The sequence below is a fragment of the Leptidea sinapis genome, chromosome 34 (assembly GCF_905404315.1).
Source record: "Leptidea sinapis chromosome 34, ilLepSina1.1, whole genome shotgun sequence".
Lineage (NCBI taxonomy): Eukaryota > Metazoa > Arthropoda > Insecta > Lepidoptera > Pieridae > Leptidea > Leptidea sinapis.
The window spans coordinates 6,287,070-6,311,095 of NC_066298.1; the positions used below are offsets into that span (position 1 = coordinate 6,287,070).

Sequence of the window (24,026 nt, forward strand, 5' to 3'; positions counted from 1 at the left end):
GATACAATATATTCATATAAACATACATAAATACATTTAAACATCCATGAGTCGGAAACAAACATCTATATTCATCATATAAATGCTTGCACCTACCGGGATTCGAACCCGGGACCTTAGTAGGTAGGATCGCTAACCACTCCGCTATACATGTCGTAAATAAAATACAACCAATACAATGAGATAAATTAAAATCTTCTACTGTCTGTAATTAGCTGTCAATAATCTCAAGCTGTCCCAATATACCCGATAAGTCATTCTTATCGCCTTATATTGGGACTGAATTTAAATTTCCATACAAACTTTCGCTGGTAAGCTATGCGTCGTCCCATTGACAGACAGCGTGTACGGATAATATGAGTTACCGTCGATAAGTTTATTGGGACAGAAAAGTCAACGATAGTTACGATTTTTATCACAAGTAAGAGATAGACTGAATATTGGGGACGGCCGTAAGAAATAAGCGATTAACTCGACTGTGCTGTCATTGATAGATTGACAGATGACGGCTATAATTTTGCAATAATAATATAATTATAATACCTGCTCGTACCTACCATCCGGAATATGTTCAGTTCCAAAAATATTATGAAAAACTTGTATTTTGGTGGTCATAACTGGGGCGACGATAGCCAAAGAACTTTTTTTATGAAAATAAGGGACGAGACGAGCAGGATGTTTTTTGATTGATACGCTTCGCCCATTATAATGCAGTGCCGCTCAGAATTCTTAAAAAATCACAAATTCTGAGGGGCACTACAAAAATGCGTTCGTCACCTTGAGACATAATAGGATAAGTCTCATTTGCCCAGTAATCTCACTAGCTACGGCGCCCTTCAGACCGAAACACAGTAATGCTTACACATTACTGCTTCACGACAGAAATAGCGCCGTTGTGGTATCCATAATCTAGCCGGCATCCTGTGCTAAGGAGCCTCCCGCTGATAAAATCTTTTGGAATCTTGATTTTGTGAACCAACTAACCTGACTCATGAGACGCACAAATACTGATGTACATAGATAATAGAGGTAGACTTAGACGAGATCTACTTAGGTATATATACCAGGTCGTAATGGCTGTTGTGTTACAGGAACACGGGCTGTCAGAGAGTCGCGAGGAGCTGGAGGTCCGCGAGGTGAGCAGCAGCCGGCTGGAGCCGCTGACTGCCGATCACCGCGCGCACTCCACCTCCTGTCTGGAGCTGGCAGATCACAGCTGGCAGCCGCAGCCCAGGCCCAGGTCTGTCTGTCTGACACCATATTATATTTAACAATAAGTCTTAATGTCATTTATAGTTGAATGGAAAATTTTACTACAAAAATTTTTAATACATAAACTGATTCGAGTTTTACCGTGTAGAAAAGGTCGTCGGAATACATAATATTATTTAATTTTGAAATGTAATACTTAATTAATTATAAAAGAAAAAGGAAACAACTTAAAACTACATACAAATATTACATAATAAACATTTAGGTGCTAAGACATACGAATTATATATTACATTATACTTCCGATTATTTATTTGTCGAGTGGACAAGATTGAATCCGTTGAAAAAAAAATGACAGACTGCAAGTGAACGCTTACCCCAAACATATTAATAGTTATTCTAATACCAATTCCAGAGCATTAGTGCCGTCTTATCGGCCAGCTCCTGACTACGAGACGGCGATCCAGCAGAAATACCAGCAACAACGAGCTGAAGCCCAGCTCCGGTACCAAAACCACTCGCACTCTCAACTTGTCAACACTCAGCCTCTGGTGTACGGCTCCCACCCAGACATACACAGGGTCCACTACCCGGACGTCACCAGGCACACTGCCCCGCTCAGCCAGACATACGTGGGCAACTATCCCATTGGACTCAACCCCAACCTACCAGCCGACGCTCGATACGTGAATGTGTACAAACCGCCCCCGCCCTACCCTTCTAATGGTTTGGCGTCCAACTCCACCCCTGACCTAGCAGTGGCCAGCCAACTGAACTACCATCGCGGATATATCAATGCTCATGTTTCCGGATCCAGTCCAGATCTAGTTTCAACCAGAACAGCTCTTAACAGACCTTACCTGGGCTATGTCAACCCCGTGGTCAACTACACTCGGCCCGTCCTCCCCCCGACACACGGCACATACAATAATCTACCCTCCGTCCTTGAACCAAAGCATATTATTATAGATCACGTGTCGGATAGTATTCAAAAAGTTTACGACGAACGAGGCAATATAATGTACTCGGTACCGATGCCTCGGATATCGTATCAACGTCACTTGATGCTGCCACAGGCTATAAAGCACAACGATACCCAGGAACCGATATATGAGAACGTACCCTTACCATGGCAGAGCGAACAGAAAATCCGCGAAAGAGCACAAAGTTTAACCACATCTGATGAAATAAATCGGCTGAACGAAAGAAACGGGAGCCAACCTCCGATTGATACGCAAAACATTTCTCCTAACGTGCCATACGTCAAAGTTGACAATGACAGCCATTACGTCAATGCCCAGATTATAAAAGGTGTACGAGAATCGAGCATACCCAAAGAAAATATATCGCTTAATATCGACTTGGAGAAGATCGTGGCTTCGTTTGATCGAGTATCAATCAAGAACGATGATAAAGATTGTGATGAGACGCCGTACCAGAGCCTCTCGACGCACAGAGTATCGAACAATATGATTAGCAAATCTGTCGATAATGTAACATCGATTAGCGTACCGGACATTCGAGTGCAAGACATCGATTCGTCGCAGAGTACTGACAGTGCTTTATCGAGTTCAAATATGAATTCGACTTATAGCACTAGTGAGTTAGAAAGTAGCAAAGGAAGTAATAAAGAGAAGAAACGACGCAGATGGGGCATGTTTATGGGGAGGGGTAGTAAGGGGGAGGTGAAGGGAGCTAAAGAGGTAAAAAGTGCTACTTTGGGCCGTGACAGGGCGAAAGTGGGACAGACAGCTAATAAGCATAGATGGTCTACCGGTCTGCCCAAGTTTCAACCGTTGCCACCTAGTATTACCAAAGAAACATTGGTGAGTTAAATATCTGTACCTATGACTCTTTTGTATTTTTTATTTATTTTATATTAGTTTAGTTATGCACTAGTTTCATAACTGCATTTACGGTGTTTTTATTTGCGACTTCGGCAATCACGTACAAATTTTCGACGATATCTTCACCTCAAACTAAAAACACTTTCTTTAAATCAGGGTGACCAAATAATTAACATTCAATATACTCGCACGTTGTCGAAAGTGGATAATATCTGTGCTTGAAATTTTTTAGTACGCAAAAGGTCAATTAAGACTCACCGTTTACTTTGTGTGCAAATGCTTCACCGTATTCAGCAGTTGAACGTATAAAATATTTTTGTTAAATGTTTTCAAAGTACTCCGAACCAGCTTCTATACAAATTCTCACGCATCTTAACCAGTATCTGAAACACTTTTTCGAGTCTGCCGCAGACACCTCTTTTACGGCCTTCTCGAACACTGTTAGCACATGTTCCGGCGAAGAAAACTGGATCCCTTTCAGTTGAGTTTTTATTTTAGGGAATAAAAAGATGTCACACGGTGCTAGATCAGGACTGCCTATGCAGACCGGGACGGTCTTAAAGAATAAGGAGGGATATTTGAAATTCGAACGATGTTATTTTTACTCGTAAATAAATACAATCAGCCAGGGTATACATATAAACTTTTTTTCGCAAAACTGTCTGTGTGGCCGCCATATTGAAACTTCGATATTGCGATTTGATTCGATCGATTCGATATTCGTTTGGTTTCTAAGAAACTGATAGATATAATCTTTTGTTTTATGATAATAAGGAACGAGACGAGCAGGACGTTCAGCTGATGGTAATTGATACGCCCTGACCATTACAATGAAATGTCGCGCAAGATTCTTGAAAAACCAATAATGCAGTGCCGCTCACGATTCTTGAAAAACTCAAAAATTCTGAGCGGCACTATTCACGGCAGAAATAGGCGCCGTTGTGGTACCCATAATCTAGCCAGCATCCTGTGCAAAGGAGCCTCCCACTGGTGCAGGTCCAGCCACATATGGAGTATTGCTGTCATATCTGGTCTGGTGCATCACAGTATCAGCTCGTACCATTTGACCGCGTTCAACGCAGATCTGCTCGAATTGACGGGGATTTAGTCTCTGTGAACAGCTAGATCACTTGGTGTTGCGTAGGTATCTCGCTTCTTTGTGTGTTTTCTACCGCATTCATCACAGTGTTTTCTGTAGAGCTGTTTCACCTGATTGCTGCTATCAAATACCAACTACCATCCTATAGATTAAGCTTTCCTCCACAGTGCGGTTTTCAAGAATTATCCTCCATATGTGCAATGAGCTTACTTGTGTGGTGTTTCTCTATTCCGTCAAACTTAACGGAATTCACAAACGCCAAATCCAGACTTTGGCAAAAGATATAACTACAATAATTCTAGGCTAGAGTATTATCTTACTAACCGTATATTTTTTTATGACAATTAGGGTCAAGACGAGCACGACGTTCAGCTGATGGTAATTGATACGCCCTGCCCATTACAATGAAATGTCGCGCAAGATTCTTGAAAAACCCAATAATTCTGAGACATTAGATGTTAAGTCTCATTTGCCCAGTAATTTCACTAGCTACGCTGCCCTTCAGACCGAAACACAGTAATATTTACACATTACTGCTTCACGGCAAAAATAGGCGCCGTTGTGGTACCCATAATCTAGCCGGCATTCTGTGCAAAGGAGCCTTCCACTGGTAAAATCGTACTGGTTTACTTTACTAGTTGATAATTGCATAAACATGGTTTTAAAAAAATATGTAATTTTATAGTGCCAATTGCTAGAACGCAAAATGTCGGACGAACAGTTATCGTTCGCCTTCGACCAGATACCGAAAGGTCGCGAGAACAGCACCGAGGTGGAGTACCGGACAGCACTGCTGCCGCAATACGGCCACCTCAACCATGGGGACTGTCTGCCCTACGAAGACAACCGAGTGAAACTCACCCCGACGCCCGAGAACCCACACGGCTACATCAACGCTTCGCATATCACTGTGAGTATCAACCTTTCACGATACTAGGATCATCTATATATAGGTACTCTGTGAACGATGTAGGACTTCCACCGACAGGCTTGCGTAATTGTCGCGATCAGTCAAACGTCACTTTTGTATTAAGTAACAGCGGCTACAGAGCAGACAGACATCTTCAGCTGATGATGAAACATGCAGTGATTTGACATAAGTTTGAAATAGTAATTACGCTACTCGATCTCGGAACATGATACAGAGATAGATACATGATATAAATCGGAGAAAGTGTAAAAATTGTCGAATCGTGGGTAAATATCTCGTTAGTAGTAGTACCTAAGTAGTCCGGGATTCGTTGAACAGATGACGGTGGGTAATTCGCAACGTTTCTACGTGGTGGCGCAATCTGGCGGCGCGGAGTCGGGTGCGCTACTGTGGGAGTGTGTGTGGCAGCTTGGCTCGAGGCTGGTGGCTCTACTGGACTCTGGGCACCCCGCCTACTTGCCGCAAGAAAACCACACGGCAGACTATGGACAGGTAACACAATATATTATACCCTTTTTCCTTTGAAAATTTGCGTCGAAATTAAAATTCACTAAGTTCCTTTTTACCACTAGGTTTTTATTTTGTGATAAATCACCTAAAGATAATAAAGTGAGTTGCACATGTCATTAGTTACAAGAGAAATGTAGCACAGCAAGAATGCTGCTGAGTATTGTAGTGTATTGACATCTAGTCTGATTAAATCATAGTCACTGTCATGACATCGACAGTGACATTAACCGCTTGACTTTGATTGTTATATGAGGAATGCACTAGTACTGTACTAGTGGGAGCGACAGTTCCAATCGGTCAGTGGTCGGGATTGGACGTCCCCGAGTGCAGTTCTACTTAATAAAGAATGATAAACAGAACAAGTATTATGTATTAGTATTAACCCTACATACGTTAACGTCAAAGTAGGTACCAAGTCTTAAAGTTAGGTAGCTAGTATGTGTCCATTTCACTCTAATTAGTAATTGTATTTATTAATTGAAATTGATAAAAGCAATCGTGCAAACAGATATTATATCTGCGAGAGGCACACTCTGGTAGCACGGCCACGCAGGATACATATCCTGGAGATCTCCGATCGGCTCTCGTCCAACCTTGACCAGATCCTCGGTGCGCAACTTTAGGGGAGGCTTTACGTCTTTTGGCTGCTACTAACTTACGCCACTGATAGTTTATCGATACTTTTTTACACTTTCTTACCAGTGGGAGGCTCCTTTGCACAGGATGCCGGCTAGATTATGGGTACCACAACGGCGCCTATTTCTGCCGTGAAGCAGTAATGTGTAAGCATTACTGTGTTTCGGTCTGAAGGGCGCTGTAGCTAGGGAAATTACTGGGCAAATGAGACTTAACATCTTGTCTCAAGGTCACGAGCGCAGTTGTAGTGCCGCTCAGAATTTTTGGGGGTTTCAAGAATCCTGAGCGGCACTGCATTGTAATGGGCAGGGCGTGTCAATTACCATCAGCTGAACGTCCTGCTCGTCTTGTCCCTTATTTTCATTAAAAAAAAAACTACCTTAACAAGGCGTTAGATACAAGTATTTTGTGTTATTAGAACATTCGGTTCTATAAACTAAAAAAAACACTTGCAACATTGAACTTATGTAACTATTATTTTGTGAGTAGTTTCCTTGAAAGCAAACGAAATAAAAAGCAATAAGCAAATTTTAACTTTAATAATGAAGTTTGTTTACAATAACACAAGTTTACAATTTTCACACAATATAGACATTTTCCACCAGCTACCTTCACCAGTGACAAAGACGACACATTTAAAACCGTTTCTGCTGTTTGAAATATTGCATTAAACTCGAATTACGAGTTTAACTGAGTACTAAGCAATAATCAAGTAAAATCATTGTATTAGTATAATACCAATGTTGCAAGTCAAAAATTGTTGGAGCTTCTATGAGAAAAATATGGAGAGTAAAACCTACTCATCAAATGGGATAGTAACGTTTTTCTCTTTTAAATAAAAACAGACTTTCTCTTCTTACAAATAAGGCAACAATTAGCATTGTATTTTCCTGTCGGCCACCTAGAGTTACGTCTTGAAAATTATTTTATTTTGCAATAAGAAGTGTTGTGACTAATGTACGTTAGTTTCCTAAACTTTATTAGATGGCTTTGAACCACAGACACCCCATCTAAGTTCTAATTTAAAACGAATAATACTAGATTAAACGTCATCTAGTGTTACCATAAACTATTTCGTATTTCCAAATCGACCACTGAATCTATCGAGTTATACGAAAACATAACGGTTTTCGATACATTGCGCTGATCACAGATTTTAATAATTAGGTACCTGACCATAAGAAAAATCACTATTATCTATGAAGTTATTTTATTTTTTTAATATCTATAATTTTTTTTTAACTAATACACTTTTATTAGCTTCTGCTGTATGTCTGTTTGTAACCGACTCCATTGGACGTGATTTTGTTTAGTACCTGTTCAAAGACAATCGTTCATGAGGAGTAAACTCCATTCGTGCTTCGGAGCTGACACACATACTTTTTTTGTAGTTATTCACGGAGACAAAAACCACACGAGACTTTTCAGCGGCGATAAGCCTAACTTACGTAATGTTGTCGAAGTATCGCTAAGCGATCTAATAGGATGTTATGATAGCCTTTTATGGTCCAGCGTTGTCCAGTGATACGTTTTTCTATCGCTTGGTAGAGATCCTGTGTTTATGTTATCTGTAACAGTTACTTGTTGGCCTTCCCTCGAGTGTTTTCGTTGTGGAACACGAAATCTACTCCTGATTGTGGAATTTTCTCAATACTTTTAGTAATTGTAGGTTTTGTTAGACTATTAGCGCTGGGCGACCGCGATAGGGATATTATAGATCTCTGGTTATGGGCACCATTTCATTGACTATATCAGTTTGATCATTTTTTTGTAGAAGTTGTCTTACTTGCGTTTTGGGTCGCTTCGGTTTTCGAGGAACTCTTAACACTTCATTGCGCTCTATTTCAAATTCTTCTAAGGATACGCTATTGAATATCTTATCATCGTCTGCTATATTTTTGAGGTCATTGTTAGAACTAGAAACTGGTTGATAAATTTCTTCATAATAATTTTTAGATTCTTGACGATTACAGAGATAATGTGTTTTTTCTTGGTTTAAATCGTTTTGGTGTTCGCTTAATTCTTTCATCTGTGACTGAGGTTTTGAAAAGTCTGTACTGTATTTATCACGAAAGATAAATTTTCTATGGGCAATCTAGCGGCAGGCTTTGAAAAGTCGTTAGTGACTGATGGAGATTTGCTGTTTATTGATTCTGTCGAAACAGACTTAGAATTGAAAGGACTTTCGATTTATTATGTTTTTGATATAAGCCCTTCTTAGTTATTCTTGACCTAATTAAATAAATGTGATAGTAAAATAAACTATGATAAAACACCTTCTAGTTCCGCGTAAGCTGCGGGCGATGGTCTCGCGTGGCGTGGGGCGAGACAGTGCGAGTGCGTGTACGGCGCGGCGCTCGCACGCGCAGCGTGTGGCACGTGCACTACACAAGATGGCCGCCCGCGAGCCCGGGGGACGACCACGGAGCACTTGCGGACTGCGGCTCCTACCTGGGTAACATTGTAGGATACGAGGACTGACGAGCACCCGGCTCATGTGGTAGTTGATGATCACCATCCCCGTGCTACGTCACATAAGTGGCAAGTGGGAGGCTCTATGCACAGCTAGATTATGGGTACCACAACGGCGCCTATTTCTGCCGTGAAACATTAAATAAATAAATAAATTTCGTTTATTTCAAAGATTACATATACATTTTTAGTGGTTGAGAATTCCCAGTAAGTTGTCTTAGGACACTTGTATTGGGAATATCTCGCAACTTAGCAGATTACAAACCAAATTTTACATTAATTGTGTGTATGTGTATGTGTGTGTGTGAGTGTGTGCATGTGGATTTGAATTTGGACCTTTAATTGGGTCCATCGATGCAATGCGTGTATTTATCATGTCAGTCTGATCAGAAGATTTTCAACTTCATCATAAGCAAGACAAGTTAGGCAATAATTTAAAGCTTTTCTGCATAGATGTAATGTTATAGGATATATATTTAGGAAAAAACACTACTGTGTTTCGATCTGAGGGCGCCGTAGCTAGTGAATTTACTGGGCAAATGAGACTTTTTTTGTTATTTATTTATACTATTAATCATTTACAGAAAGAATCTTAAAAGCTAACATAGTCCCGCAAAACTTAACACCTTATGTCTCAAGGTGACGAGCCCAATTGAAGTGCCACTCAGAATTTGGGGTTTTTCAAGAATCCTGAGTGGCATTGCATTGTAATGGGTAGGGCGTATCAATTACCATCAGCTGAACGTCCTGCTCGTCTCGTCCCTTATTTTCATAAAAAAAAAACGAAGCACTATAGAATCGTTACTTTTAAATGAGTGAATCTACCATATATTCAGTCAAGGAAGAGCTCTTGAGAAGAACATAATATAACAAACTCAATGGCCACTCTTTTAAATCAAATAGAGTATTTTGCAATGGCTTTAATATACATACCAAATTAGTTTGTGAGGCGCTGCATATATAGGCTGCATATATGATCGTGTTCAAAGTTCAATGCGTTTTAAACATGAAATATTGCATAAAAAGTAGTAAAGAATAAACTGTATAAACGTAAATTATCGTATATTGGATGCATCAACCTTTAAAAGGCATTTATTTTCTCAAAATTGATTCCTTTAGAATGTCATTTCTAATGAACTAGATAGTACTACCGCTTCGGAAACAAATGGCGCTCTGAGAGAGAAGAAGCGACGCAAGAAACTCCAGCTTTAGAGCTTCAATTCATTTTTTGTGTAAGGTAATGCTTCGTGACCATGATGGTCGTAATTAGTAACTGCATCGAAAAAAATACAATGGTTTATTAACTATAACTCGACCTGGCACTACAAGCAGCACACGTTCACGAGTTGGCGCATGATAACAGCAGCGGACAACAACAGCAGAAGTAGTTACGGGATGTAATGGGTGGATGTAAGCGTTTTTTAAAGCAGCCATAACATACCGACCTTCAATAATCGCGCAACAAAAGTATCAATTCTCAGATTGGATGAAGATATTCGTATGAGGATCAGAAAACCTGCAAATTGAAAAATACAGCAATCAACTCTTAGAGTGACATATCATCATATTGTAACCAAACATTACAGAGTTCCTGTCCGAGCTGAACAGTCTGCGGGCGAGCAGCGAGACAGAAGCTGAGATGGAAGCGAGCGCGGAGAAGCAGGCGATCTGGTGCCGCAACCCTCCCGTGGTGCTCTGCTGCAGGGACGGCGCCGGACGAAGCGGGACCGCGCTAGCGGCCGACCTGCTGCTACACCAGCTGGACACCAACCAGGTTATTTTTTTTTGAGGGAAAAAATACTATTACGTATCGTGGGGTCAGGTTTCCAGGGACCCCGTATGTTGGACTCGGTCTGGTGACCTATACGAACTAAAAAACGGTCTCTTTCTTCTCTTACCTTGTTGATCCCCGCGGGATTGCCGTCAAGCATCACACCACCACCCAGGTGGGTCTGCCATACCATATGTATACCTACCAGTTGACTAAAGAATCTGTGAGATATTGGTGGTGCCATATTAATCAGTAGACCAGCTTGAAATAGTGGCACAGTGACACGGTATGTCATTTCATACAAATACTCATTACCCTTAAGGCGCACTCGCTACTCCCGGCTGTGGATACATATTCTTTACTGCAGTTTCACCTATTTCACAATTGTGATACGTTTATTCAGCTGGGGGTTAGGTTAGAGAAATGAAATTTTTCTAAAAAAGTTGCATGTTGTCTACGGTCCACAGAATATTAACACTATTCACAGACCGATACGACTTAAGAACCCCAATTGGGGGTAAAAAATTAAAATAAGGGACGAGACGTTCAGGCAGGACGTTCCGCTGATGGTAATTGATACGCCCTATACTAATGTATTCATTGTAATCAATGAAGTGCCGTTCAGGATTCTTGAAAAACCCAAAAATTCTGAGCGGCACTACAATTGCGCTCGTCACCTTGAGACATTAGATGTAGAGTCTCATTTTCCCACTAATTTCACTATCTACGGCTCCTTTTAGACCGAAACACAGTAATGTTTAGACATTACTGCTTCACGGCAGAAAAAGGCGCTGTTGCTACCCATAATCTAGCCGGCTTCCTGTGAAAAGGAACCTCCCACTGGTGATATAAGAGCAGACTCTAAACTGTCAACAACGCGGGGGATGTGATCATTTGATTCATATCAGATGAGCCACTTGTCTACTTGCTTCATCTCATATAAAATGAATAAATATACTTTGGGGCGATAAGCGTTTTTCATTTATATAAGAAACAACATCTCGACAAAGTATCGCATAATACTAAGCGAGGTGGTTGGTCGACAGGAGGTGGACATTCCTCGCACGATCAGCATGCTGCACCAGCAGCGTGCCGCTCTCGTTCAGAACCTGTCTCAGTACCGCTTCCTGCACCAAATACTGCTGAGATATCTGAAGCAGTCCCGGCTCATATGACAAGCCCCGCCCCGCCGACCACACCTCTCCACGTGGACACGCCCACTTTATAAACAACTTCTAACACATTGTTACTAAATAAATAAAATAACGTTTAAATTAGAAGAGAATTCGTGGGGACGGACTATTTAAATGTGCTTACCGCCATATAATTGGATAAGTAAAACATAATGTTATTTTTTCTACAGCAAACATGCGACTAGATCTAAGAAAATAAGTTCTCAAATTATTATTGTAACACTGTGTATAGCAATTTTTTTATTATTTAATATACATTAAATTATATTGTGTCAATTGTTTTGCTCACAGCTAATAGTCATTGAAATTTTTTACTATTTTATATTAAGTAATGTATTGAATTAATTACTAGAATTTTCATCTTTATTTGCGAACATAATATGACGTCACGGCGGCCACAAAATAAGAAAGGTTTTGAATAAGGATAGTTTATTATTTTGTCTCTTATAATTCACAATATCACCTGATAAGAGATGTCACTTGTTATTGTATAACTCTGCTTACCGTATACAGGTGTTATAGAAAATAGTGTAAAGTGGATGTCCAAAGGTATTTTTTTAATGAAAATAGGGTCGAAACGAGAAGGACGTTTAGCTGATGGTAATTGATACGCCCTGCTCATTACAATCCAGTGCCGCTCAGGATTCTTGAAAAACCCCAAACATTCTGAGCGGTACTACAACTGTGCTCCTCACCTTGAGACATAAGATGTTAAGTCTCATTTGCCCAGTAATTTCACTAGCCACGGCGCTCTTCAGACCGAAACACAGTAATGCTTACACATTATTGCTTCACGGCAGAAATAGGCGCCGTTGTGGTGCCCATAATCTAGCCGGCATCCTGTGCAAAGGAGCCTCCCACTGGTAAGAATACCTCTAGGGCTACAGATTCGGATCACCCCCATGTCTGTTCCGGGACTGTTCATAGTCTTCCAGTTATGACTTTTTGTCTGATCCTAAAATACAATGACAGACAACATTTATTGAGATATGTGATTTTTTATCTTAATTAGGCCAGTAGAAACTAAAATCAGATCAAAACATTTTATTGAATGGAGGTAAAATACACCTTTTCACATTTTAAAACAATTATATAAGAATAAATGTATTTTGCGACTTAATACGCTTCTAATTGCATTTTAAGTAGGTATTAATGCTTTGACGATTGTTAATGTGTATCTGAAAAAAATATTAAAAGGTTTCGGGTGGCTCTACAGGTGTTATATTCAATTTTTTTTCAAATTCAAATATTTTTATTCAAAATAGGATTGGACATCACTTATTGAAAGTCAAAAAACTACCACCCATTCCAAAGCGGGCTTTTTTTTCATCCAATAAATATGGTTACAAAGTAATATTGTACAATTAAACTTGTTATTTAATAGCCTGAGGGCGGTCACTCCATTCCCAATCTGTGGTATCATTAAGAAAGTCATTTATGTTATAGTAACCTTTACCACACAAACGTTTTTTAACAATTCTTTTGAATAACGTAATACTTTTGTTTTGAACATTTTCTGGGATCTTGTTGTAGAAGCATATAAATCGTCCCACAAAAGACTTAGCCGAGTAGTAGACATCATAAGTTTATGTCTGTTCCTGGTGTTAACATTATATATATACCTCTGGACATCCAGTTGAAACATTTTTTGGACATCTGGTTAAAAGTGAAGGATCTGAATAAGAAAACCCTGGAGTAAATTTTCGGCCAATCGACTCAATTTTTATCTATTTAATGGTTAGCTAAAGTTCGCTTCCTAATTCCTTTATCTATTTCATAATAATTATGTACGTAATCTTAATCATGTGTAACATCAGCTAGGTAGTTAGGAGACTTATCGGAAGTAGCTTCAAGTCAAAAGAGTGCCTTACGAGAGACTGCGATCTAAATCAACTCGATCATATCAACTATGTGCCTTGGTATTTAATTAAGAACAATTGGAATTTTGTATAAATGGACGTTAGTCATTAAAATATTCTATTCTTACGTATTTTAAGCGTTCAATAAATATCTAATAAGTAGAAATATTATATTTAATTAGGATATATACTTACTGTGCCGTGCCTACTAAAATATATATTAATAATAGTAATTCGTAATGGATAGTTTTCATGTATTAAGTTCAGATAGATGAACATTTGTGTTCTAACTCTCATTGCTTCCAAAATCATGTTTACTTTTTTATTCCGTGATTTGGTTAGATATTTCTGAAACATTAGCGTTAAAGTAAATATTTCTCAGAGATCTTATATCTCTCTTAAGTATCGGTTGTCTCCTTGAGACTCCGATGCACGGACACTGAAAGCAATGTAATTTTAGAACTCATTGGTGAAAGTGAAAACCATAATCGGCCGTTTTCAATAACCTATCTATCCTTAGTTTTCCTAGAGGTAAGACAAATCTATCCTATTAAGCTTACTTACATTTCAATAACCTATCGACATAAAGCATTGGACTATATATATTGGACATAACTATGGATAGATAAGATCTTGTCATTAAACCGTGACAGCAATGTATCCGTAACTAGGGATACGTTATTGAAAACGGCCGCTAGACCATAGATATATTATCCCAACGACGTTAGTAGATTGGGAATGCAAATCATCAAGCGAGACCAACATCTGATTGCTTGTGTCATTGCAAAATGTGTAATTCTGAAGATTTTCACAAGTAACCATTTCCTACCACTTCTACTTAATTTACTACAACAGAATCTTTCCATAAGAGCGAAATTTGTCCGACAAGCCGATAGCGTGTACGGAAATGATCTAGTCTGTCTATCTCGCTCTAACACACTCTTATCCTATATGCTAACCCTTTCGCATTGCGAATCTTTGGTACAATACATCTTTGATCTAGACTATGTTGTACGTCCAACTGTTACTTGAACGTTAAACTTCAGTCAATTGTTAATTATCATTCACCAACATACGTAGTTCTATACTTTATTTTTTCATGTTGTTGATCAATGGTGTTCTGTACATACAGACAAATCACGTCGTATTAAAAAATCTGAAATATTGAACGTACCACAAAATTCACCACAATAAGCTGCGACTGCTATATCTATACATTGTCGCATTTACTCCAGTTGTTACAATTATTCTTGGTCAATAAGCAGCAATGTAAAACTTAATTTATTCAGTTCAGATTCGGACAGTGACAGTTGACACACGACTAAGGAGAAAAGTGTGCTTACTTTAGGCACATGACGTCATTGTTTTTGATAATATAAATCCTATTTGAATTTTTTTTGCTAATATTTTTGAATAAGTAATTATTTTTAATTAATCTCAGTGTGTGTTTATAAAGTAATATTTATATATTTTTTACGTATTTTTGTTATTTATTGTGAAAATGTCGATATGTATAAGCGTGTGAAGATTTTGTTATGAATTTAATCGGTTTTTATATTTTTTCATCAGTATTTGTTTTATTAAGTTATAAATATTTTATGTGTGTCTAAGTATAACTCGGGCGATCAACGTGCAGATATCCACAACATTGCCTAAATAAAGTTTTGAATATATAAATACTCTATGAAACTTTTAATGTCTTAAATAGTAAACAAATATGGCGTACAGGTAACCATAGAGATGGGAGGCCATCGAACGAATGAACGACTGAACTTAATGATTTTTAAGCTGTGAACGAAAAGTATTGGATAAATCAATTCATTCATTCTTCTGAAGCATACTGATAGTAATAATCTAGGGGTCGGTGTACCTGCAGCACCTAGCATTGCCTTCAAGCAGCACTATTTTGTCTTCTTCTGTTTCTTCTTATATATTCGATACAAATCATCCGAGACGCCGCACCAATTTTTCTTAACCCTTCTCTGACTAGCCATTGACTGCAGCCATTTTAAAATTTTTTATGTTTTCCAACATGTTATTTGAATTGTGCCCATATTAAATCTATTCCTGACGGAAATGTGTTAATAGTTACATTACGTTATGTTGATAGTTATTCCTCATTGTAACAAATAAATGGAAATTAAAGTTTAAAACCTGCTGAAATAAATCTGTAAATTAAAAACTTTTGCTATACGATTTTGTGCCAATAACATTGTAAATCGGTTACATGCACTAAAATCGCAATCGTGTAGTATCGAAATCCGGTAAAGGCTTAATGAACAATGAACAGCTGTTTCAACACAAAAAAAACACATTGTTAGAAATCCAATAAGCACCCGTAACATACGATATCAAAAGTGGCAACAAAAAGAATGATTATTTCAGTGTTTTCTGGAATAAACAACTGTCAATAGGTCAATAATTCTCCATGATGTATTTAGTAAATGATGTGAAAGTTTTATAAAATCTACTTAATTCTACAACACTATAATTTTAAAACCTACTTAGTAAAAATTTTAATGTACATTATTTGGTACTTTGAAGATATTGTAGTTTTTAAAGTTCAGTTTTAATTCTAGGTAATTCGGTCTAAATGTCCCATCTCTATGAGTCAAAGACAAAGTAGCGTATCGAAACGTGAAGTTCATATTTTGTCTGTGGAAGTTGGTTCTGTTAATATTTCGATTTTTAGACAAAATTATGCATTTAAATCATTAATTGATAGCGTTCAGCTTTTATTAGGGTAATTCATAGCATGTGTGTTCCTGAAATAATTATAAATATTTAAACTAAACCTAAAATAAGTGATTTTCATTCAAGATAGAGTTTATTTATTATTTAAGACACGTAAGGAGAAATAGACTATAGACTGTATATTTTTGCAAACAGTATGCAGCCTGGTAACACCAACATAGTTGGGTCGTCTGTACGTTGATTGCTGCGGGTAATGTTGTGTTCATCTTGTGTATTTGATATCTAGTCGAAAGGCAGCTTATAGTCGTATGAGGTTCAGCACAATCTGTGTTCAGACACACTTAGTAACAGTAATTAAGTCGAAATCTAGAATAAGTAGAGGCTTAGTTCAGACAAGTTAAAATCCACCTTTATTTTCTATTATTTTAAGTACCTACCGATTCATTACTCATATTGAAATAGTTTAGATTGTTGCAATGTAATTATTAAAAAATTAAAATATTAATTATGAATGCTAATGAATAACATAATTAAATTATGTGAGTCTGAACTAGCCTTAATGCTTAAGACACCGTCACAATATACCCAAGATAAATTGTCAGAAGAGTTACATTAATACTCTTAGAAATATTGCTCACAATAGCTCAAACAATTAAACATATTACAAAGTAAATCTCATTTTGTGTAATAATTATTAATGTTTTTATGAATGTATTTTTTATGTTTTAAAAAATGAAAATCATTGTAAATTAACTCAAATAAAATGTCTTCTTTTTAATGCTTGTTTTAATTATTTCTAGCTGACTTAAAAAAGGAGGAGATTCTCAATTCAACTGTATTTTTTATGTTTGCTACCCCAGAACTTTCGAATGAGTGAATCGATTTCGATGATTCTTTTTGAATTTTAAGGTTGATCCAGTTCTGAAAATGGCCATAAAAGCCAATCAGCCAACAATAAGGCAAAACCATATAAGTTTGAAACTTGCATTTAGTAAGCACTCTGATGTTGCAAGAGAATGTGGGCGGCGGTGATCAATTAACACCAGGTACGCTCGTTTGTCCTTCTATTCCATAAAAAAAGTACCTATGTGGGCGACAAATGGACGAATAACCTAATATCACGCCAACCGATTTCAATGATTCTTTTTTTATTGGAAAGGATGTACTTCAAGGGTAGTTTAATGAATTTGGTTTAGTAGTCTAATATTTTTCATTTCAATTTTCTTAGGAGAACTCTAAAAATGAGTTAATTAATAAGAATTTTACGATTTTTTTTACTTTTAAGTGCATATATTATATTGTTTTGGAATAGTTTTCCTTTGAAGTCGGTTGTTTTTTTGTTAAATTTTTTAAAAATTCAGTGTATTATTGTTATAGCCATCGCGGCTTGTTACATAGGCTACACTAAAAGTATCGAGAATGGAATATTTCCACTGTTCCTGTCATGTTAAAACCTTTTTAATTGAAAAGTCCTTGGTTTTAAAAATCGAATACTATTTATTTATTTAAAAAAAGATTCTCGGTCTTGTCATAAGGTCTTGCCAAACTTGGTTAGTCGTTGAGAAAATGGAATTGACTCGAGAAAATTCCAGAGCGATGATTTATTATGACTTTCGAAGTGGTTTAACACAAAAACAGTGTGTTGACCGGATGATTTCTGCATTTGGTGATGAAGCCCCATCCATAACCACAATTTATCGCTGGTTTGCTGAATTTCAACATGGACGTGTCAAACTCAGTGATGATCCCCGTCAAGGTCGTCTAAAGACTGCAGTCACCAAAGAAAACGTTGATGCTGAGCGTAAGCTGATTGAGGAAGATCGACATGTGACATACCGCGAAATTCAGGCAACTTTAGACATTGGCATGAGTCAAATACAAATAATCTTGCATGAACAATTATGTGTAAAAAAGTTGTTTTCCCGATGGATACCGCATTTGCTCTGTGAAGAGCAAAAAGCGGCTCGCGTTACTTGGTGCGTCAGAACTCTCGAAAGATTCCACGCAGGATCCTCAAATGCTGTATACAACATCGTATCAGGTGACGAATCCTGGATATACGCGTACGAACCCGAAACAAAAAACCAGTCACGAGTTTGGGTGTTCGAAAATGAGTTAACCAACAAAAACTGTTCGTTCACGGAGTGTTGCAAAGAAATGGTGGCCACGCTTGTCTCCAAAACCGGCCATGTTGCGACTATTCCTCTTGAGGGACAAAGAACGGTTAATGTTGAATGGTATGGTAGCATTTGTTTGCCACAGGTCGTTTTTGAACTCCGTAAAGAGAACTGCAATCGCCGCGTCATCCTCCATCACGACAATGCGAGTTCTCACACTGCGCACAGAACAAAAGAGAGCAATAAATTATAAAACATAGAATTATTAGATCATCCGCCGTACAGCCCCGACCTATGCCCTAATGATTTGTATACTTTCCCTAAAATATAGAATAAATTGCGTGGTCAGAGATTTTCATCACCTGAAGAAGCTGTTGAGCGCCCACAAAACGGCCATTTTGGAGACCCCAACTTCCGAATGGAATGGTTGCTTCAATGATTGGTTCCATCGTATGGAAAAATGTGTCAAATTTCGCGGAGAATACTTCGAAAAGCAATAAATACATTTTTAAATAGTAATGTTGTGTCACTTCCTTGAATCCTGAAATTTTCAGTCCTGCCCTCGTATGTTAGTCTGTATGACGTCAACGACAATATTCACAAATCGCCATCTTCAAGAGATTTAAAGGAGGACGCTTTACTAGCCTTTTTCTTTTATTTTTTTAAAGCTTATTTCCAACAAACAATTAACTTTATGGACTCATACATCCCAGTGGCTTGTGACCCTTCCTACTGAGCTAGTGGTCCCGGGTTCGAATCCCGGTAGGTGTAAATAGTTATATGATGAATATGGATATTTGTTTCAGAGTCTAGAATATTTAAGTATATTAAATATTACCTTGTTTTTTACCCATAGTACAGGATTTTGTGTAGTGTCAATATTAAATAATATTGTATATTAAATTATTTGGTTTTCCATACGACTTCAAGTTCAAGCATATTCCCATCTCAACGCCGGCACCGCATATCTTAAGCTCTGGTATTGCTCATGGGTGAAACATATTATGATATTAGGTTTTATTTTCATTATTAAACAAAATGTGTCGCCTTACGTCTTTAACCAATCCCAAGAAATACCTAAAGCATGTTTCGACTTCTCCCTTGTCCAAAAAACGTCAAAAAACATATCCGATATCGTAACTCTAAACCGGCATCACTATTGTATCGCCAGTTATATATATATATAACACTGGCTCTTAGCTCTAAATATACATGTATATATATTATAGGTAAAAAGGCAACTATAAATGCATTCATTGAATAAAATGTTAGATCCTGCAACATATTATGTAAAGCTCAAATCTACTTTTTTGTCAATAAAAATTAATAAAACAACTCGAGATTTGTCTATAATTATTATATTTCAGTAAAAAATTATATCCTAACTTAACAAGCGCCTCCGTTACGGTGGTGGATAATAAGGTCGCGGCGGGGGAGGTCCCGGGGGAATGGGTCCACGAGGTGGCAGTGGTCGTGCCGGCATCCCAGCATAATAATTTGGAGGAGGAACATTAACTGGAGGAAACCTATTTGCAGGGGGAGGTTCAGAATATGGGATTATTGGCGGCCCAGGTGGTATTGGTAACCTAGGTGCTGGAATTGCTGGAGGGGGTGCGTTATACATTGGGGGATAGAGCGGAGGATATGCAGGATAACTAAATCTCATATCTACTTTGGGGGGTTCGATTTTAATATCAGCTCCATTCTTGATTGGTGTAAGAACGGGTTTGCTAACAACGGCGATAGGCGATGCGGAAGTGGGCGGTGTAACGGAGGGCTTCTTCTCGTTTTTTGGCTGCTTAGCTGGAGGTTGATTGGGTGGTGAGTCACTACCGGTCTGCTGTGTTTGTGGGGAATATAAATCTAGCACCTGCAACAATTAACATCAACATGTTAAGTCAAACAAACCCATAGGCCAAGTAGGCGTAACAGGCGTGCAATGTTTGCAAAATATTGCATACAGTTTGAAACATACACTCTCTTAACATGTAAGGCATGGCATACAAATAAATTTTGGCTTTACAAATTTTTTTTTTTAAAGATTTTTGAAAGAAAATTTTAATCACCCTTCCTTACATGGCACTTACTTACTTATAAGATGGCATGAAGTAGATGTCAGTGCCTACGCTAGCCATGGCTACTAGATTTCTTACAGATTGTTCCAAAATGATATTATGAAAAATTGATTTATTTCATTGAATTTTGAATTTCTTATGATTACGGTTAAGTAGTTCTACCTGTTTTACTTATCTTATAGATAAGTAATAAAAATTTGACAGACAAAAGTAGAGTAGCCGATGTTGCTTATGCTTTAAAGAGTCTAAAATGGAAATAGGCTGGAAACAGGTTTCCATCATGAGAGGACCCGATAAATGGAACAAAACTACCACTACATGGAAGAGTAATAGAGGTAGGCAAATTAGAAGATGGGAAGACGAAATAGTGAAAATGGCTGGAAGAACCTGGATTAGACTATCTGCAAATAAAAAAAGAGTGGAGAAGAACAGGGGAGGCCTTTGCCCAGAGGCACAGACAATTAAGTAATTAGATAAGAGGCATGTATTAGGTGTAGTTTTTATAATAATAGAAGGCAATTATTATTATTAGTTCTACCCATGTGTTTATTAAATGTTACTACTGTAGCTAGGGTTGCCAATTTTTATTAGAAAAAATTGAGTATATCTGATTTCAAAGGAGGTAAATAAAGAGTATGCACTTCCAAAAGAGAGTATTTTTTATTTGTATATTTTGAAATATAATTTATTTATAAAAATAAAATGGGTTTGCATAATATTACATGGGTGGCTATTATACCACAAGAAAGGTAATTTCACATACTATAAAAGAAAAAATATTTAATTTTAAAACTTTATCTGTGTAAAATACGACAAGCCGTCAAAATGCGGTCAGCCGTAAAAATTATCTGTAGCAGTCAATTTAAAAATTCTTTTTTGTATTATCTATGATGTTTAAGTAACTATTCTATGACTAATTAGGAAGTTAGAAGTATGTTTTAGTTATAAAAAATTACTACATTCATTAGTGATAATTGAAATGTAATCTGTAGGTAAATCTAAAAAAATCATAAAAAATGCATGACAGCCATACTTTAAAGGAAATTTGTTTAAATTATGCAGTATATATTGTTTATGTTATCTAACAAAGCACTAGCTTGTTTAATAACAAAAGCAATGATGTTCGTTTTTATGAACAAGCCCAAACACTTCAAAAGCAACAAATTTTATTGTAACCCGAGCCCGTTGACCTTGGCGTCGGTAAAGTGCGGCAGCTGAAGACTGTGCCACACACTTTGTGGCAGCTTAGCCACTGACGGGGTATACGAGTATAGTTAACATTGTTTAAATAAGAGTATTTTAGCATACTCTATTAGTGTTATAGAGTATGCCTACATGATATAGAATACAATTATTATTATTATTTATAGTATACTAAGCAGCTTTCGCTGATGCGTCTTTATCATTTGCCATATCTATCCAAATGTTTGTCCAGTCTATTCTTAAACTGATTAACAGATTTTGATTTAACCACATCCTTGGGCAAGCTATTCCATATATTAACGACTCTGTTGGTCCGAAAGTGTTTCAATGGATTTGATGATGCTAATTGATATTCTAGCTTCATATCATGTTCCCTTAGTCTAGGATTGCTCTTCCTTGGAAACATGCTCTCACAATACTCTAGTTTTGCGTATGATTGGCAACCGTAATTGTAGCACCACCCTCTTTAATATATGATCAAATATGTTATAAAGCAAGTAAATAAATATATATTTATTGGTAATATTATACTACCTGATGGCAAATATCCTCTAGCAATTCCATAGTAATATCCTCCACAAACATGTCCCACCAAGCGTTGTGTTTGGGTATCCTCCCATTCCAATCTACCACATCAAACTTGCTCAGCTTGCCTGCTAGGAACATCAAAGCCACAGCAATGACTTCTGGCTCCCATTGCAGACATAAAGTTGTACACAAACTGAAAATTATATTGGAAATCGAGTCAGAAAAAGAAAATTATCAGATGAAAATCAATGCAATTTAAAAAACTTTAAATGAAGCTTATGTTATATACATTTCTCTAGTTTGGTTTCCGCTTCTGGAATGCTCTATCAAGAGTGTATAAACTGTTCTCAGTTGAAGAAGCTTGGTTTTCACATATAGATACAAAAATAAGTTACCAAAAATTCTGCTATATTATATATATATTCTGTAACTAATAACAACAGATAACAACTATATATAGTAGAATAAATAATATGTTAACTCTCTAATCATTAACATTATTATATTAGGTAATTTAAAGGTGTACTCAAAACTGTTACTATCAATGTTGATGGAATAATTTATTGAATAACTTTTGAACTAAGAAAAGTTATTACTTTTTTACCAATTACATGGAGCAATGACAACAACAAAATAACACTGAACTGGTCAGTTAAATAATTTGACATAGTCTTGACTCACCTATCATTGACAAAAGTCCAAGCCATTTGTACCATTTTTTGTAATTTAGCCTTGTCTCCTTTAAGGCACTTAGCATATTTCAAGAGATATCCATAAGGATGTTCCACTTGCAAATCAAATTTAATCGTCTGCAGTAAGATCCTCTCTAGTGTCATAACTTCTTCTTTAGGATCCTCACCAAATATACCAAACTTTTGTTCAGTCAATAAAGATTTAGCTACTTTTATTATATCCTTACATTTCTTGGGCGTCTCTTCAACTTTGCCCGCCAGAAAGAGGCAGCAGCACGCTGTGATGTACCTTGGGAATGTCCGAAAAGAATGGAACATGTAAAAACGATGAAAATAAACAACACCAGTCGCCACTGTATTATAACCTAAGTCCATCTTCGAACCCGTGTCAATGATAAATCTTGCGCCCTCCTTCCTGTACCGGTTCTCCGCTTCATTGAGGATTCCATCACGAAATGACGGTGTATTCAATAAGTCCTTTTTATCGTAATACCAATAGGGCATATTAAATAGTTTATTTACTATAAAAATCTATTTGACTTGTCGTTAAACACCACCGCCATTTATTTGCAATTCACAACTGAGGAATGATGATTGCTCTGACGTCTGCAGTCTGCACTTGACGTTGACAGTTATTGACGGTGTCAAGATTTTGTTTGTTTAAAAAAAAAGAAACAAGGCAAAACAATAGCCAACTAATCACAATAATAATAGGCTATGCCAGAACCTAGAAAGTGTAAATAAAACTTACTTACTTACTTACTTACTTTTTCTCTTAATATTATAATGAAGAAAGCAGAGACTTGTTTCTTAAGCCGTAAATAATATACTCTAAGATCATTTATACGTTTAGATAGACTGTGACAGCTGTGAAAACATTGAGGTTGACAGTTAACCTCTATATTGAGTAATGAATGCACACTAACACAAAGTGACATACAAATCGCGAGTGTAAGATGTAGCTTGTCACGCACACGAAAGTAGTAAGCCTGGCCTGTTTTCATTACTTGTCTTAAATTATCCAAGAATATATTATAAAAATAAAAATTTGTAGGCCTTCGTTAACAGGACATAATATTTCTAAAGCTGTTATTTTAAAAGTTGTGGGTAGTTTGTTCTCAATAAAAATTTCGTACGGCGTTAGTAAAAAATATCACCCATTTTCATTGAACTGAACGAAGATTAAT

General features: G+C 37.2%; 2 protein-coding genes across 3 annotated transcripts in view; one reads left to right on the top strand and one right to left on the bottom strand.

The window, feature by feature from the left end:
• The window catches only part of LOC126974909 (tyrosine-protein phosphatase non-receptor type 21), a 33,254-nt gene extending 16,252 nt beyond the window's left edge, over positions 1–17,002 (top strand). The window contains exons 4-11 of one of the 2 annotated variants that reach the window (XR_007731592.1): positions 1,092–1,240; positions 1,628–3,038; positions 4,844–5,068; positions 5,408–5,581; positions 8,519–8,690; positions 10,294–10,481; positions 11,525–12,381; positions 12,442–17,002. Coding sequence is in view for 1 of the 2 variants with exons in the window: in XM_050822637.1 (XP_050678594.1) it covers positions 1,092–1,240; positions 1,628–3,038; positions 4,844–5,068; positions 5,408–5,581; positions 8,519–8,690; positions 10,294–10,481; positions 11,525–11,653 (2,448 nt within the window). In the remaining variant the exon portion in view is untranslated. Of the gene's footprint in view, positions 1–1,091; positions 1,241–1,627; positions 3,039–4,843; positions 5,069–5,407; positions 5,582–8,518; positions 8,691–10,293; positions 10,482–11,524 lie in introns of both variants that reach the window. The other variant, XM_050822637.1, reaches the window with a different exon arrangement.
• Positions 17,003–19,683: 2,681 nt separating this feature from the next.
• On the bottom strand, positions 19,684–23,425 carry LOC126974962 (cyclin-K). The gene is made up of 3 exons (XM_050822727.1): positions 22,829–23,425; positions 22,154–22,340; positions 19,684–20,211 (listed from the first exon to the last, which is right to left on the bottom strand). The coding sequence occupies exons 1-3, from the start codon at positions 23,341–23,343 to the stop codon at positions 19,744–19,746; spliced, it is 1,170 nt and encodes a 389-aa protein (XP_050678684.1). The 5' UTR covers positions 23,344–23,425; the 3' UTR covers positions 19,684–19,743.
• Between the last annotated feature and the right edge of the window lie 601 nt (positions 23,426–24,026).